General features: G+C 36.1%; 1 protein-coding gene across 1 annotated transcript in view; it reads left to right on the top strand.

Moving 5' to 3' along the window:
* Positions 1-16,324, top strand: part of TTC8 (tetratricopeptide repeat domain 8) — a gene marked incomplete at its 5' end in the record, with an annotated part of 30,956 nt that extends 14,632 nt beyond the window's left edge. Inside the window, 8 exons of the mRNA XM_009574187.1 lie at positions 1,505-1,590; positions 3,510-3,597; positions 7,361-7,471; positions 9,502-9,641; positions 10,926-11,100; positions 12,432-12,554; positions 14,360-14,443; positions 16,133-16,324. Coding sequence (XP_009572482.1) covers positions 1,505-1,590; positions 3,510-3,597; positions 7,361-7,471; positions 9,502-9,641; positions 10,926-11,100; positions 12,432-12,554; positions 14,360-14,443; positions 16,133-16,249 — 924 coding nt within the window. The remainder of the gene's footprint in view (positions 1-1,504; positions 1,591-3,509; positions 3,598-7,360; positions 7,472-9,501; positions 9,642-10,925; positions 11,101-12,431; positions 12,555-14,359; positions 14,444-16,132) is intronic.
* Between the last annotated feature and the right edge of the window lie 1,219 nt (positions 16,325-17,543).

Genomic DNA, 17,543 nt, shown 5'->3' with positions numbered 1-17,543 from the left:
TTCCCCATTGTAGCTGTAGCCTCCAGAGGCTCTGTTGTGCAATTTGCAAAGCCATTAAGAAACAAAGCGCAACCAAGATAAGAGCTGCCATCTGAGGTCTTCAAGGATTCCACCTAACTGGAAGAAATAGTGACTTCGGAGTTGTAAGCTTTCCTCAGTTTTCTCTTTTCTGTCGCAGAGGCAGGGAATGACAACTGTCTCTTTCTCTTCGAGGATAGCATCAGTGCAACTCCTTAGCCTGAATTGCTACAGAAAACAAATTATTCTTTCTCACAGAGCCAAAAGAGAGCAACTTGTCTAACTTGTCATAGCTCTGCTGATTTTGCTGTACTGTGTCAAAGCTACACCCATTGATTACCTGCAGCCTCATTTTGCTATCGGGAAAAACAGGAATCAAACCCAGAGGGAGATGTCACTAAATTAGACTCTTTCTAGTATTTCAAGTATTCAGATTATGTTTTTCCTGGAAATTACTGGTTCCTTTGCTACTGAGTGGCCGGTGCATGGAACTTTTCCATATTGTTCCTAATATGGAGCTAGTTTCTGATTTCTACGGTCTGCAAAATGTTTATGAAAACAAAAAAAAAATGTCAGTTCTTTGTTATAAAAATACTTCATCAAATCTTTTTAGATTATTTCTGATGGTATCCCTAAAATATAAGTAACAAACGTAGCATGGCTTTGATATGTTCTGGGACAAAATGGAATTTTAAAAAAAGGAACACTAACAATTGCTTCTTTGGTAGGTTTTAGTACAGAACACACATCTATTTGTTTTAACAGATATGTTGAAATTATAGCTAAAATATGAAAAGCCATAGATTCTGTCTGTGGTGGCTGATGGTAGCACATCGATTAGCATATCTACTTTTCCAATACACCAGATAAAAGAGATTTTAGACCTCCACCCTCTTCAATAGCTGTCTATTTCTTAGAATATTTATCTATTTTTCCTATCTGTCATAAAATAATTACTTATGTCATAGACTTTTTAAAGGAAGAAGTATTTCTTGCTGTACAAATCTGAGAGTTCCCAGAAGTGGAGGCAGCCTGATATTAGCAATGCGATGACAATTTTTACAGTACTTAAAACTGGCTGAACTGATTTCTTTATTCTTTATTTCTATATTTTTTCTTGTTTTTAACAACTTTTAGTGAACAAGGATGGGAAGCTTAGAAAAAGTGTGTCGGCTTACACAAATATTCTATATATTCCGAAGCAGCACTTCAGGAGTCTGATCAAATTAATTTTATATTTTCTCTTTGAATTTCTAGAAGCTATTTGGATTACGTATTCTTATAGGGACAAATTATCCTTTCAGCTACTTAATGCATGAAGCTATAAAAATAGTAAACATAAAGAGTGCCCCCACCTCAAGTTTACCAGGACTTTTTGTTCAGAATTTTCTCTTTACAAAAATCTTTACATTTTTCACTTCGTGTTCTTTTTCTTTGTGGAAACATTGAAGCTATTAATGTTAAGATGATGGGTTTGTTTTGGAAGGCTCTAGATTTGGCAGCCCTTGCCACTGAGCACGCACAATTCAAGGACTGGTGGTGGAAAGTCCAAATTGGGAAGTGCTACTATAGGTAAGCCATTGTTCATTTCTTCTGTGATCGGGAGTATGAGTGCAGGACCTGAACTGCTGGGTGTATTGCGCAATGCTGAACACTGCGAAATAGTTCTGTAAATGTTTAGTTGGAGAGCACTGTGCTTACAGTTAAATCTCCTTTAATATACAAAGAGATTATGTTCAACTGCTTAAGGTAAAGGCATCAAAATTGAGTACCTTTAAGTAACTGAATTAGTTGCATCTTCACCTTTGTTAATGTGTTTCAAAGTCATTGTTTGAAAAGTCAGTAAATAAAGGCAAAAAACTATTGTTAAAACAGACCACACAAAATGAATATTACAATATTAGCTTGAGAAATTAACTGTCAATGAGGGCTTCAGATTGATGAAATAATAAAAAATTAAATATTCACGTTAAGACACTTTCTGCCAGAGGTACATTGCCCGAGAAGTACCAGTTCTAAAGATGCCCAGGCCTCAGGGCTGGCACCCGCACCCAAGCATCTGATACAAATGACTCAGGAGTACCCCGACACTGGGCAGCAATGTGCCTCTTTTGGCAACAGCGGGGAGTTGCAAGCCATTTAGAGTGGTTGCTGAGGATCTAGAACTTGTAATAGCCAGTTCTACCAAATCAGGTGAAACTCCTCCTGATACAACCCTGCTTCTCATAATTCAAACAAGTACTGAGGCAGCTCCCCATTTCATTCTTTACAGCGTGTTTGTCCCATGAATGTAAAACGTGGATAACGTATTGGTTGTTAAAAAACTGAAGCATCATCTGCAGTCTTTACAATTCTATAAGCAATTCTTGCATGAGCAAGCTGATAATACAAAGCAGGTAGCCCTTTAAAATTCCATGTTGTATCTTGGCTTGAAACTGTTGCTTCTTTTTAGATGCCCAAACAAATGAAATTCTTCACTATCCTTAACCTTTATTTGACATTCTTTAGAAGATTAGACTGATTTTTTTTTTTTTTTTGAGCTTAGAGGGTCATTCATCATTTTCAGGATTTTTATGAATAGTGTTATAGAGACTAAAGTATCCAAGCAGGCACATGTACTTCCAGGATCCAAAATTACCTGATGTCCCCATTGGCTGTGTTTCTTTGTTTTGGCTGGCTTGTTCTGGCTGTGTTTTGTGCTTCTTCACCAAGTGCTCTTTGGCTGAAGGAAAGAAATATGAGAAGGTGTACCTTTTTGCTGTTGCTGAAATGGTACAATCCTCTTAATTTTGTAGTCTATATAGCATTTATAGATTACTGCAAAATATTCTATGGTAATACTGCAAAACAAATGCTTTTGAGATGAAACAGACTTCTGTCAGGTTCATGTGCCATATAATGCCCCCTCCCAAGTCGGGGCTTGGACTGTCTTAAGCTGTTTACAATGCAGCATGTTTTCAACACACAGTTGAAGATTTTTAATATCAGCAACAGAAGTTTCACCATTTCCCATATAAGGCTAGGAGAAAGTGTTTTATAGATGATTAAGCATTCCCTAAACTTTATAGTGGAGAGTATGATATTTGCCATGAGTGAGGAAATTGTACTCCAAAACCATGTGGGTAGAGGTTGAGGCATGACTTTAATTGCTCATTTTCTACTGTCCATTCTGTACAAAGAGCAGGAAGGGGACCTATGAAAACAAGTACATCATCCTTCAATTAGCACCAGAAGGGTACATGTACATGTGCATGTACAAAAGGGGGCTAAATTTAATGAATTTGCCTTTTTCATAGTTTTGAATGGTTGTCTTTGTAACCTTAATATATTTAACAGCATGTTTTTTGTTAACATGCGCACAAATATGTGACCTTAAAGTATGCTTTTGGGCAGTTCGTGTTTGGTGTGCACTGCTTCATTATTTAATAAACTTAAAAAAAAAAACACAACAGCAAACAAATACTTTCTATATTTATCTGTTGTCTCTTTAGGTTAGGATTATATCGTGAAGCCGAAAAACAATTTAAGTCAGCTCTCAAGCAACAGGACATGGTGGATACAATCTTGTATTTGGCAAAAGTAAGTCATAGATTTGCTTGTTTAAGAATAAAGTGAAATGCCAGACTATCTCTGAGAAGTCCATACACCAGAATAGCTGAGTATTGAGCTTGATACACCATTACATTTAATAGCGTGTGATCTCCATGTAGACCTGAGGCAATACATGCGAACAGTCAAAATTGAAGTCTATAGTTTACAAAAAGATTTTGGAGCTTCCAGATTTCACACACACACAAAAAAAATCTCCTACGTTACTGTATTCTTTGCTCTAAGCTCCAATGAGGATTATGCAGCTAAAGAATTATTGGAGTTCCAGTATGAAGAACAATGTAGCTATATATGGTCTCCTAGGAAACTAATGCAATAAATCAGTAAGTGAAGAGTGAAGCTCAAAATCCTAGTTTCACAAGCAAAATCAAAACAAAGTGAGCTTAAAGAAAGCAGTCAGAGACCTTGAAACAGAGAATGTTCTGTCAAAATAAAGACATTAAAAGTTTTAAAAGAACAAGTGGCACGGCTAAGCCTCAGAATTACTTGTTTACCAGGGTACACATCAGATTCTAAACATTTTCCAAGACGTTAAAGAAAAGGTGGCCTGTGAGAAACTAAAACTGCATTTCTCTTCCTCTTGTCCTAGAAAGAGATGAAATCAGTTGCTCTTTATCAGCTCCCTTTAAGCCAGCTGTCACACGCCTACCCAAAAGTCATCACTACTAGTGGATAATTCAGATATTCATATTATGATACTAGCTTTACCTTTACATTTCTTGAGCAATTTACATTTTGTATTTAAATGATCATCATTGCTATCTGGAGACTTGTCTTCAATGCAGCAGTTGGAGTTAGTTTATGCAATTGAGCTTAGTAGTTTTAGATTTCTGTCACTATCAGGAGTCATTCTGCAAAACACATGAGCTACACAGAGTGATTAAATTGACAGAGTAATTGGATTAACGAACAGTGATTCGTTATGGGAGATATGCATCCCCCTACATCATTACTAGTTCAATTAGGAGCTGCATTTGAACTTCCACCTCCCACTCCATAGACCAGCTCGCTCAAGTATAAAGCATTGCACAACGTGATTTAGTGACTGTGGGTGGACAGGCAATAGAGTAGGGCACTGACATATAGCTCAATCTGACAGTACTGAAAAGATAAGACCTGAGTTAAGCAGCCATTAAAAAAATAAGAGGATTGCGTCAAGTTCTGTGCAAACAGACCGATACTACAGTACCAATTAGTTTTCTGTTTATATTGATTATTACAGCAGCTATCTATTTTTTTAAAAATATTTTCCTGAAAGCTAACTCTCCCTTGAAATGTAATTTATGAAAAGATGAAAGACCAAAAGAAAACTAAAAAAATAAAGAGTCTTTAAAGAATTTGGGGCTGCTGAGAACTTACAAAGTATTTCATGACCGAGAAGAGCTGGAAATGGGATATTTTTACCAGAGGTAAGAGAGATACCAAGAAGAAACTTGAGCCATTCCGCGTTTAGCATCTAAAACTTAATGACTATAGCTGTAGTACTCTTAAATAGCAGGTCTCCCCAAAGCAGCTGCGAGGAGGTGGAAGTTGTCCCACCTATCTTTTAATTTCTTTTGCCACTCATCTGGACAGACGCTCCACAGTATGCAGAGATGTTGGACAGTGTGATATGCCACTGGATATGGGAATTACATAGTAGAGTAGGGTGGCTGTATTGCCTTAGCGTACTATTTGCACAGAGGATCTGTAGCGAGTGCAGCTTTGGAGTGAACCTCCAGATGAAGCAATAGACCAGACTTGAGTCATAATGCTCAGAAAACATACTTCGTAAACAAACATAAAAAGATAAAAAAGGAGCAGATCTAGTGGAGTTTCCTGTCCTCCATTTTTTACATTTTTTGCCCTAAGAATATGAAGATATCTGTGCTTCATAGCTAGATCAGGTCAAAAAACAAGTAAGCAAACAAAACAAAAAACCAGCTAATTAAAATTTTCTCTCAGTTCAAACAAAGAAAATATGAAATTATTTGTTGGTATGGCAGTGTGCACTGGCTTACTACACATATTTAGGATAAATTGTACAAGCCACTCACATAGGTGATACTTGGGAGTAAAACAACCAGCCAAGGTGCTTCTTAATTAAGAAGTCATACCCAGCTGTCGTGTATTCTCTTTCATCTGTGTACTTTGCACTGAAAATCTTTACAGAGTAATTTAGTTGTAGAAGACTGTTGCTAGAAGAAAATAAGGAGCATGACAGTCACAATGGAGACAATTATTTAAAGTTTAAAATTTAATGCAGACATAAAATTCATCAGAAACTGCTGCATGGTTTATAAATGAAAAACTATAGCAAATTACTTGAAGTCTGTTTTAGATACAGCAACATACCCAGATAGAGTGCTTTAGGAATAAATTGTTGATTTAAAGCATATTGATTGATGGTGTCATTAGTGCAGTCCTAGTCTACCAAGTACCACGCCACCAAAAAAACCCAAACCCCTCACTCTTCTATTGCTTTTCAATAGAAGGAATTAGTTTTCTAGCTTAATACAGGAAATGCAAGTGACATTAGCAAAATGACTGGAAAAAAATTCCTGTTTTTTTTTTCTTTTTGCCGGTGATCAACTTGAAATGGCAGTCCCTTTACTAGGAAGGCACTCACAGTGAACAGCTCTGACAATTAAGAATGTCACTTGGGTGGTCATAGGAAAGAATTCTTTGCAAATCCCTACAGCGGTATATGTCTATAGGGATGCAAATAAAGAACTTATGACTTTAACTTGTATTTTGATTGTTGGCACTCAAAAGTCCATAAAGCTCAAGGGCAGAAGCAGAAAATGTGTCTAGAGGTTTTTCAGGTGTTCAGTTAACGTTGATATTTTTCTTACATTGCATCACAAAATGTTTGTGTCAGGATACCAGTCACAGATTCTTTCCCTTTTTTAGTCATATCAAGTATTAGCACTATTTAATGTAATATTTCTCCAACAGAAGCACTCAAAACACTTTTCCACTCAGTGGGAGACAGATTAATCACTCTAGCCATCTAGTTTCCCAAGGTAGGTGTGCGGGGTTTTTTTCCTTTGCTGTAGCTCTATTTACTGTACCCCACAACAGGAGGGCTTTACAGTTGTACACTTAGGCATCTGCAGAGGTGGTCTTTAGCAACACATTGATGTCCTCTATCCAATTCTCACACAACGTTAACCACATCACGCATTGTCATAATCAACACAGAAGCCAAAATCACAGAGACCAAACTGCCCTCTTTCTGTTATGGGATTTTATTGTTTGTGACAGGGGAGGTTGGCAGAGCAGTAAGGAAATTTGAAAGTGTCACTGCTCTGTGCAGTGCAGTCTTATTTGACTAAGTAAAATATTTTGGTATTCCAGCACTATCAACCTGAAGATGCAGTTCTTTCAAGCCTAAACATAAGTTTTTTAAAATACGTTAAACAGGAAAATATTCAAGGTGATACCTTCACCTCAGTGTCAAAGTATATTATTTTGATATGATTATAAATAAAAAGATACTTTTTTGGTTTATTAGTAATGTCTAGATGATATGCATGCAAATTTAATTATCTTAATTAGCCTATTTTATCTTCATTACAGAGATTTATTCAGTATTCACTCCATTATTTTCCCAGTATTATTCACCATCTCAGCTAATGGTTTACTGCATAAAAGGAGGTGTCATCCCTTTTATTTATCTCCCTTGTTAAACAGCAGTAGAAGTATAAAAGTCAGACATTTTACATTTATATACACTTTTTATTTGCTTAAGGTGTATTTGCGCTTGGATCAGCCTGTAACAGCTTTGAACCTTTTCAAGCAAGGGTTAGATCAATTTCCTGGAGAAGTGACTCTTATTTGTGGAATTGCCAGAATCTATGAGGTATGCATCCACTACGCAATCCTTACTGTGGCCACGGTTAGCTGCCTAGGCAATTAAAAAGAGCCAATAGTTGAATATTGAACTGTAAGGTCATCAAAAATTAACTATGCTGATTTTCAGTATCACTAATGCAAAACAGGTAACATTACACAAAGATACCAAAGTGATATCAGGGGAGCCTTGCAGGCTTATTTGTTTAAATGGTTAATCACACTAGTGAGATCCTGTTTACCCTTGACACACAGAAGCAAGTCCACGTTAAGTCAAGTGGTCCAGATGTTGTCCATGTAGCTAAGTCTAGTTTATATATGTTTCATCGTACTAAAACTGCTCAAGTCACCAACAGCCTGCTAGCAGGATTAAACAGCAAAATAGTCCACTCGTCAATGTTGTCTTTATTAGCACTATGTGTTACTGTTAGTTTCTTAAGCCAGTGAGAACAGTTGGAATGTGAATGTTTCTTAGTTTAGGAAGTAGATGTTATTTTAAGTAGGATTAGTTTTTAAGTAGGATTAGTTTTAAAGTAGTTTCATTTTAGCTTGGTAACCATGTATTTTGTATTTTAAAAGTGTGTATTTTCATGTCAAACGGTGGACTTAATACTGTTTTTCACTGAAAGTTGGTAATGATGCTATTCCAGAACAAATGTTTTAAACAAAGTCATGATTTTTTTTTTTTGTCTACATTCATACTTGGCATTCTTTCCTGTTCTCATCATTCTCATCTAACCCCTAAGCATTAATCCATTTTCATATTAAATCCTTTTTGTCCTTCAGCAAGGAAGAAAACAGCTGCATAATTTTTGGAGGCTTTTCTTTCTGAATTGTTAAACAGTTTTTAATATGGGTATTATTTTGCAGAACCATATATAACATTGCATAACCCTTTAAGGAATTATTAAAGAGCAGCATATAGTTGACAGGATCTAGTTTTGCACTGACTGCACTGAGTGCAGGATTATAACTTCATTAGCAAAGATTTGTACTGCAGGACAGGGCTGTTCTCATTACATAGACTCACAAGTGGAATATATGCATCAGGCATCTTAATCAGAGCTTTTCTTCTCTGTCACTACCTTTTGACAGTAGGAAGAGTTGTAGACCTTTTTTAGTTTAAAAAAACACATTATTTTTAAAGGGACTGCTTTAGTACTATTTCCTTTAATCACAGGAAATACATTTTTTCATAGCTAAATACACTGCGGAGGTTAAATAAAAGCTTATTCTTTAGTCACATTGAGAGTACAGTGTATCTACAGCACACAGGTAGAAATTACTCCTCTCTAAACACAGAAATGTGTTTTGATCTTTCAATTTATTTTCTTCTGATATGGGGTGGAGTCCTCTGGTGACTTGCACTCCTCAAGTGTGACGTTGTTTACAGCAATGAGTTCATCCTAATTCATCTTCCAAGTAGCATACATCCAACCATATATTTTCATACAATATAGTTCTCTTAACTGGCATATCCTAGCTAGTACAAGTTTTGGTAATAAATCCATGATTCCTGTTTTCAAAGGCATGTAATAATTCTTCATATGCAATTATATTCTCATTTGTGTTCAGAGCAATTCATGAGTTGACTTACAAAGTTGAGACATTGAGACATTGACTGGGGAAATAAGTCCACTTTATGTTACCATACTGGGAAATCGACTGCACACTACTGTGTATCACAAGTAGCAAATGCCTATTGCACATGCTAAGCTTCTGACCAATCGCTTTTTCTAAAAAATAAAAACCAAATAAGTCTTTTTTTTGTAGCTATGGCATAAAGTTAATGACAGGTAGAGCTAGCACTGATAAATTAATGTGCATTCTTCTTGTGGATGTGTGTGTCGCTTGTGAAGATGCCAATTGGTGATGTTGCATTGTACAATCAGAGGACTGTAAAAGCATACATAATTAATCTCAGTTAAGTACTGTACAGGGCATAGATAAAGCACTCAGTAGATTGACATTTTAATAAGTTTTATGATAAAAATCGGTGATAAAAAGTAGAATTAATCTGAATTTTTTCCAATTGTATAGGAAATGAACAACATCTCCTCGGCTGCAGAGTACTATAAAGACGTCTTAAAACAAGACAATACTCATGTGGAAGCCATTGCATGCATTGGCAGTAACCATTTTTATTCAGACCAGCCCGAGATAGCTCTGCGGTTTTATAGGTATCTACACTTGTGGGGAGGGAGGGGGAACTGAACACGTGGGAGGGTAATATAAAGGCTTGATTTTTGTAATGCTGATAGCAAAAAAAGAACATTAGGAGATTGGCATGGGAAGATGATTGAGCATTTGGACAAATATCACCATAAAATCAGCATACCAACTTACTCATCTTCTCGGCCAGTGATAATTACACCTCTCTCTTAAATAAAACTTGTCATCATTACATGTGGATTATGTAGAAGTATCAACAAATATTATCAAAACCGTTATTATTTGATTAATAAGCAAGAAATGATCTTTCACAGCATGAGGCAGTTTGAGAACACTGGACCTTACTCTCAACATCAGTTGCATTCAGAAGGCACATGGACTTCCTATTTAGCCCTGTGAAAAAGAGTGGTCTTTGAAAAACTCCACCTGAAGTCACGAGCAGTTGTGACCACAAAATCCCTTACTTGAACGTGGGCTGGGGTTCCCCCATGTTTTAACTGAAAGCAATAAAAAGATAGTTGTTAAACGATGCTGCTTGCTTTTTATTTCATTACAGTCAGAGTGCAAAGGAGCCTGACTCATGTTCTTAAGTCTAAGAGCAGATTAAGTCAATATAAGCAGTACCATCTCATTTCTGATGGACCTGAGCTCTTTTATGCTTTAGGTTTAGAAACTCACAGTTGTGCTGCAGACAGCAGCCCTCTTTTTCACTGGCCTCTTAGTGTATCTGTTTTTCCTATAAATATCAATAAACAGAATTTTTATAAAACATCTCCATTCTAAAAGACGCATTAAACAACACAATTTGAATCAAAATCTGAGTTATGCTTCAAATGTAAGATTAATGTAGATTCACATACTAGATGTACTAGTACTGATTAGAGCAGTGCTGAAGGGCAGGAATCAAGCAAAAAATTGAAGTCTGAAAAGTTATAAAAGGTAACTGCAACAAATTACAGCTTGATAGAGGTTGAGGGATTGGAAAGAGGAAAAGGAGAAAGTCTGCATACAACTCTGTCTTACAGTAAAGTCGGATCACGCGGCACAGTCAAAAAGACAGAAGTTACCTAATTTACACGAAGACTGTTTTGCACAGCTTTGATTCTACTTATCAAAAATGCCCTGCACTGCCCTTCATGAAACCTTTACCAAATGTAAGACTGTAACACTTGGTTATTACACCCTCTCAGAATAGGGAGAAAGGAGGAGAGAACTTTGTCATTTAGAATAGAACTCTTATTTGAAATTAATCTAAAAAAAAAAAGTGAAACAAATATTTTCTTTCAATCTAGACGGCTCCTGCAGATGGGTGTTTATAACTGCCAACTTTTTAACAATGTGGGCCTCTGTTGCTTCTATGCCCAGCAATATGATATGACGCTATCTTCATTTGAACGTGCACTGTTTTTGGCTGAAAATGAGGAGGAGACAGCAGATGTGTGGTACAACTTGGGACACGTGGCTGTGGTATGAAAAATTTAACAACCTTTCTGAATAAATACAATTTTACAAAAACTGGGAAAAGAATAACTAGGAAGGAGTCATTGCCCTACTTTGAAATATGAAATCCAGTAGTGTACAGGATAAAGTGCAGTACAGATTAAAGGTTTGTTTGCACTGCAGTAGAGAGGAAGGGGCAAAAGAAAAAAGTTCTGTACATCTTCACAGAATGTGGCTTTCTCCTGCTAAAAGATGCTCCCTCCCCACCGTCTTTAACCTTCCCTTCTTTCTAAAAAAATTGCAACACATACCAGCCCTTGAAGGCCTTTGCTGCAATACAATCTAATCTGACAAAAAATTTGTATTCAAGATATTTTTGTCTGAGCTGTTATTTGTGTTACGTGGAGCATTAGACTGATTCTGTTGTCATAAAAATATGTATTCAGCAGCATGTAGCAGACACTAAAGCACCATGTATGTCATAGCTGAGAAGGCACGTTTCTCTGTCTTATAGGCAGCTATAGAAATATCGTGTAATTGTACGATAAAGTTTGTTAAATTTGTTAAATTGTTTGTTAAATATCTACACTAATTTGCAGATATTCTTCCAGAAGTTGTGTTGGATTTCTGTTTAGCTGCATGCCCAGAATAAGGTTACTGAATAAAGTTTTTGACAGCTTTCTAATATGAGTTGTTTTCAAATGCTGATTATGATTTAACTTAAGCCAGAGAGAAACTCAACTGTTCATCTTGATTGTACTGCAACTAGGAAAAACACATAAATTTATAGTGCCTAAAACATTGAAATTTGAACTGATGTGCCTATATTTTTCAGCATTTGTCACTTTTAATGTTTAACCTGATGCTGTATCAGTGTTGGTCATAATTCTAGAGCATTAAAGAGTAGTCAACTGCTCCATACAAAGAAATTCATCTCACTTATTTTTATCTTCTAAAAACTAGGCTCTCCACACATATTTTTTTTAATCTGTGTAGAGACAGAGAGGCAAGATGACTTCCCCTCTGGAGACATCTCTGTTTTTCTTACCCTGCTATAGACAGTAGCAGATAGTGTAGTCTTTAGATGACACTTTAGTAATCTAAAAGTTAAATTAGATGAAGTGAATATCACTTGGAGCATGGAAGTTTGTGCTAGAGAGAAACGATTCTGTCTGGAGGAAGAATAAGAAGCAAATGAGAGGGTCTGGGAAGAAAGCACATATGGTTCTAATCAGCATGTTTTTATTGTAATTTGTATTCCATGGTAGTACATATGGGTGAAAAGATACTCCAGACAACAAAACAGATGCATGTTGTTTCCAATCTTCTCACAAATTAAAATACAATCTTACTTTTAGGGGATAGGAGACCTGAATCTGGCTTACCAGTGTTTCAAGCTAACGTTAGTCAACAATAATGACTATGCAGAAGCTTACAACAACTTGGCTGTGCTGGAAATGCGAAAAGGTCACATTGAACAGGTTGGTGTTGAATCTCAGCCTAAACAGAATGCTTCCTTTGGCCCTTTTGTAGTTAAGAAACATCTCATTTCCCTGAGGTGGAGGCATCGTATGAATGTCTACCTTACTATTACAGGCAGAAAACATGGATAACTTCTGTGCATGTTTCAGTGTAACCTCCACGTTGTCGTGCCATCTCCCATTAAACTGCTCATTCTTAGGCGTATCCGAATGGTTCATCAAAGACAAACAAGGTTTACAGTGGCTTTGCAGTTGTTGAGATCTTTTTTCTAAATTGATACCCAAAACAAAACCCATCACTCTGTAATCGTCACTTAAATTACAACTTTGACTACATATTCAGTTTATAAATGTAGATAATACACTTCTGTTGGGTGGCAGAAGACAGCAATCAGATCAGCTCTTAAAAGACTTTTTTCAACAAGGAGATTGCTTTAGAGTTTTGTCGCAAAGCTGTAGGTTCTTGATAAATACTTTTGCATCAGTAAGCTTGGTGGTTCGTCTTACCTAATGTGAGTGTACTAAGTTGTATTGCGCTTAGATGTATAATTGACATGCACAGTGGATTAAATGCATTCATTTTTTATACACATGCAGGGAAAATTAATATGCGTTTGTTGGACAGTTTGAACTACTGTGGGCTTGTTTAAATCCTTATGGGAGCAAGCCTATTTTGATGGATTCATGTAGAGAGCTACAATATGATATAAAGACTTGTAAATACCTTTTATAAGAGCAAATTCTCGAAGTTAACTTTATTCAGATAACCTAGCAATTACCATGGAAACACTGGAATGAACTCAGCACTGGATGTTTCCAGTGACAAATAAACTTTAGATTTAGTTTCAGTTTCATAATCGGGAAATTTATAGACATTTAATTCCCAGGTGGAACTTAGGTCCAGTTCTGGAGGTTGTGATTGCTAATAATTAGCAATGCAGAGCCTTTCCATTATAATTGATTGTTTCCTGTCTATTTTAGTTTTTAGCTTAAGATTTTCTATTTTCTTCTTGTAACACATGTATAATTAAAAATCAGGATCATCATGGCAATAAAATTATGCACAGAAGAATAAAAAATGTGAAGATATTTTGCTTATCTTGGATTTTATTTTACAATGTTCTTTCGTAAGTACTGTTGCATATGCTCAGAGATGTCAGATTTAGGGAGTTGTAATAAGTTCTTAACTCTGCCTTCCCAACCCGTTTACAGATACTTTTGTTTTTAAAAGATCAGATTTTTTCCCCAAAAGTTCTCAATTTTTTAGTAAAAGCATTCAAAAGTTGACCTTAATTACAGCATGAAAATGCACACTGTGATACTTAATTTTTCATTAGTTTAAAATGCTACTATTTTGCTAGTCAGAAAAAAAGAGTTAATTTTATTAAAATTTTTGAGTGTGAAAACTGTCATTTTTATTATAAAATTTAGGTTTTCAGGGATGTTTAAGTCAGTGCTGTCAGAGACAACAGATAAATACAGTGGGGTGGGACTTAATACTTTTTTTTTTAATTAATATATTCTGTTCAGTGTTTAGAACTGAATTGCTTAATTGGATAAGTCCCAACATGTTTTTTCTGACTCAACCAAGAGTCTTTTTCATTTCAATGCTATTAAACTGTATTATACCTAAATGTACTATTGGTATAACTCATACATAGCTGAAGATGGCTTTCTTAGTAAAGGCCTAGTAAGAAAGAAAACACAAGATGATTTCTTTTAAGAATTATGAAAATTGCATTAGATTCTTGTTACACTCCCTCCCTCACAGATTTCGGGTTTTTTTTTTTTCTTTCTCTACATAGGCAAGAGCTTTGCTGCAGACTGCTTCATCTTTAGCACCTCATATGTATGAGCCCCATTTCAATTTTGCAATACTCTCAGAGAAGGTAATGCACTATGCTGTTCTTGTAATCTAAAAATTGAGCCTTGGTGGGGCAGTTGGGGTTTTATTGTTATTACTGAGAATTCCAAATAGATAAGACAAAAGAATGCAGGTTGCATAAACTCAAGGAAAACTAAAGTTACGTTTTCATTTTAATACCCAGAAGCTTTGTGTGTAAAAGTAGTCATTCCAATGTTTGCATTTGAGAATAAGTGAGGCCAACTAGCTATAAAGTACTTTGTAATTTTCCAAATGCCCAGAGATGGAACAATCCGTTAACAATTCCATCTACAGTCTTTACAGTCGTTGGCTTTTTCAGAATGTGAAGTGAAATAGTATAATATGATTTATCAGTAATTATAGAAAGAATATAATTTATTCATCCCGTGATCTTACTGATCTCGAAAGGTAAGTCTTCTTCAGCTTTACAACCTTTGAATTTTGTGTGTTAATAATTTCTTTCATACAGAGTGTCTCAGACACTGAATTAACTGTGTCCAACATTCCTGTTAATAAGGAGAAACTTGTACAAGTCCTTATATTTTTCACAAGAAAAAATTGCTCCTTTGCTTGTGCCTACACCTTCAAGATTCTGTTACGAGTCTGTGTTGTGTGGGCAGCCCAACTCCTACAGATACTAAAGTACATGCGTCAAGGAGAGAACAACCCATTAATTTGTAAGCATATCCTCTCCATTGTGAAACATAAAATGGTTTTGAATAATTGCATTCTGTACTTACCGATTAAGGAGTAAATCCTAGTCTGCAAATGTATTGTTACGTAGCTTTTTCACAAAGAACCTGTATAGGTTGTGGGAGAAGACAGATAGCCAGATCAGCTAGCTGTTGATGCAGCATGGTAATGCAATCCTTAGATTTGGTGTAAGGCCATGGTTTACAAAACATAACTTCTCTAGCCAGGGCTCTGGTTTCTTCCCCTTCAGAGAATTCTTGCTGCATGGAAGCTCTGTGTTGACTGAGGTGCAGGCAACAGAGGCCTCCTACTGACACTTTCCATAGCTTCTTCCTTTCCACCCAGGAGCTATCAGTTTTACTAGATGTGTTTCCAAGCATTCGGGTTCTTTTTTGCTGAACCCACTTTCTGAGATGCTCACTTTACATACGCTTCCTCCTTCCAAAAGATGATGGCTATTTAGGAAAAAATAAAGTTCCCTAAGTAGGGAACAATGTGGAAACATAATTCTAAAAGCAGCAGAGGAGCAACATCAGCTCTCCAACACTGTTGTGCCTCTCTGTGAGGAAGCAGGAAATCACATGGGGTTGCAGCTTTTACAGAGACCTGATTGAATGTGTTTTGCATGTATATACAACAGCACTTCTATGGAGTTTAAAAACAAATCTTCCATTTTTTATTCCTCCTCACTTCAAGCACTGGGCATGGTGTACCTTGTTGTCCATTCTCCAAGAAGTCAGGTGGAATGGGATATAAAGTTACTGTCTTGAAGCATCCTTCCCACTAAAATCACATTTCTATCTTTTTCTTCTCATCCCGTGATGTAAGGGGGACATAACCCTGAGTTCAAAAGCCTCCATACTGACTCTATTTTATTTGTTCACTCTCAGGACCAGCTATGTTTAAACATTTGTGAGCATCAGAAATGTACTGCACAGAATACACAATGCAAATACTGCAGTGCTTGGATTTACAAAATTAGTTTGTGTGTTTCTTACAGGTTGGAGATCTTCAGAGGAGTTACACAGCTGCCCAGAAGTCAGAAGAAGCATTTCCAGGCCATGTTGATACACAACAGCTCATTAAACAGTTAAAAGATCACTTTGCTATGCTCTGATGAGCATATTTTTTATTATGTAAAAACAGTTAGCCAGAGCGACTATCCCATACATCTTTTTGAAAATACTAGCTCAAAGTGGATAAACTATACTTAATGCATTCCTGTGGCAAAGCCTGTGTTACTTTGAGTAGCAGGAAAGGTGTGAGAGGCCTAATTAGTTTCTGCCATCTTAAAACATACCACTTACTAAAATGTAGCTAGAACATATGTTGTAACTACATACACGAGAGATTACAGGAATGGCGGGATACTGCCAGTATGACAACTTGGAAATAGTTGTCTGGTATATGAACAAGTAAATCTCCATTTAATATTAATGAACATTTTAAAGGATTTTTTTCTGACTTTTCTGCAGAAAAAACTGCTTCAGACTTGGCTTTTGATAGTACACTTTCTTACTGAATGTTAAGTTTTAAAACTAAAATACCTAAAAATAATTTAAAATACATATGTAAAGCAGAAGTTCTTATATTCCTTGTTGTACTGTATGAATTAAATAAATTCCAGTTTGTATGGTTTGTCTCGTTTGTTTATGTAAGTTAAAACTACACCCTTATTGCCATGAAAATTAGAGTCAGCAATCTTAACGTATTTTGAAATACTCCACAAAACTGGTACAAAATAGCATGAATATGTGTGTTCCTCTCTACCCAAGAGAGAGTTTATTCTTGATCTCAGTGAGAGAAAAGGATATTAGAAGCTTGCAGAGTTAAGTACTAATAGTTGAGAACAAGGCATTGATTGGGTGGTTACCTGTGCTACCACATAAGCACTGTTGCTAAATAAATATTTGGATCATCCTAACTACAACAATACTACTAATAGCAACAAAGACAGACTTTTTCTCTGTCATGTATCTTTGTGTTCTAACTAAAAGGGATAAATTTGCATGATTTCCCAGCTTGACCTTTTTAAAAGACTTTTAAGAAATGTGGGATGTTAAGGCACTCTGAAATGGCACATCCTGAAACAGGCCTTTAAAATCTTTTCATGTTTCTCTGATATATTAAGGGATTATCTTGGTTTAGGGAGCAACCCTAAACATGCTTATGAATATTATGTCTTCCTTTTTACTATTCGTTACTTCCCCACCCTCATCTTTGTATGACTGTTGTAGCTAGTGAAGACAGATGCTGGGGAGCTTAGAGAAGTGTATGCACAGGCTCCCCCACAGAGCAGTCTGTAGGGGACAGAAACACTATCATTAACTGGTGTCACATCATGTTGTGAAATGCAAAAAAAAGCATTATTGGCTGAATAGATGCATCTTTAATGGCAATTTTGTTTTTTC

This window comes from Fulmarus glacialis, unplaced genomic scaffold, assembly GCF_000690835.1.
Source record: "Fulmarus glacialis isolate BGI_N327 unplaced genomic scaffold, ASM69083v1 scaffold6653, whole genome shotgun sequence".
Lineage (NCBI taxonomy): Eukaryota > Metazoa > Chordata > Aves > Procellariiformes > Procellariidae > Fulmarus > Fulmarus glacialis.
This window is presented reverse-complemented; position numbering and strand designations above follow the sequence as displayed.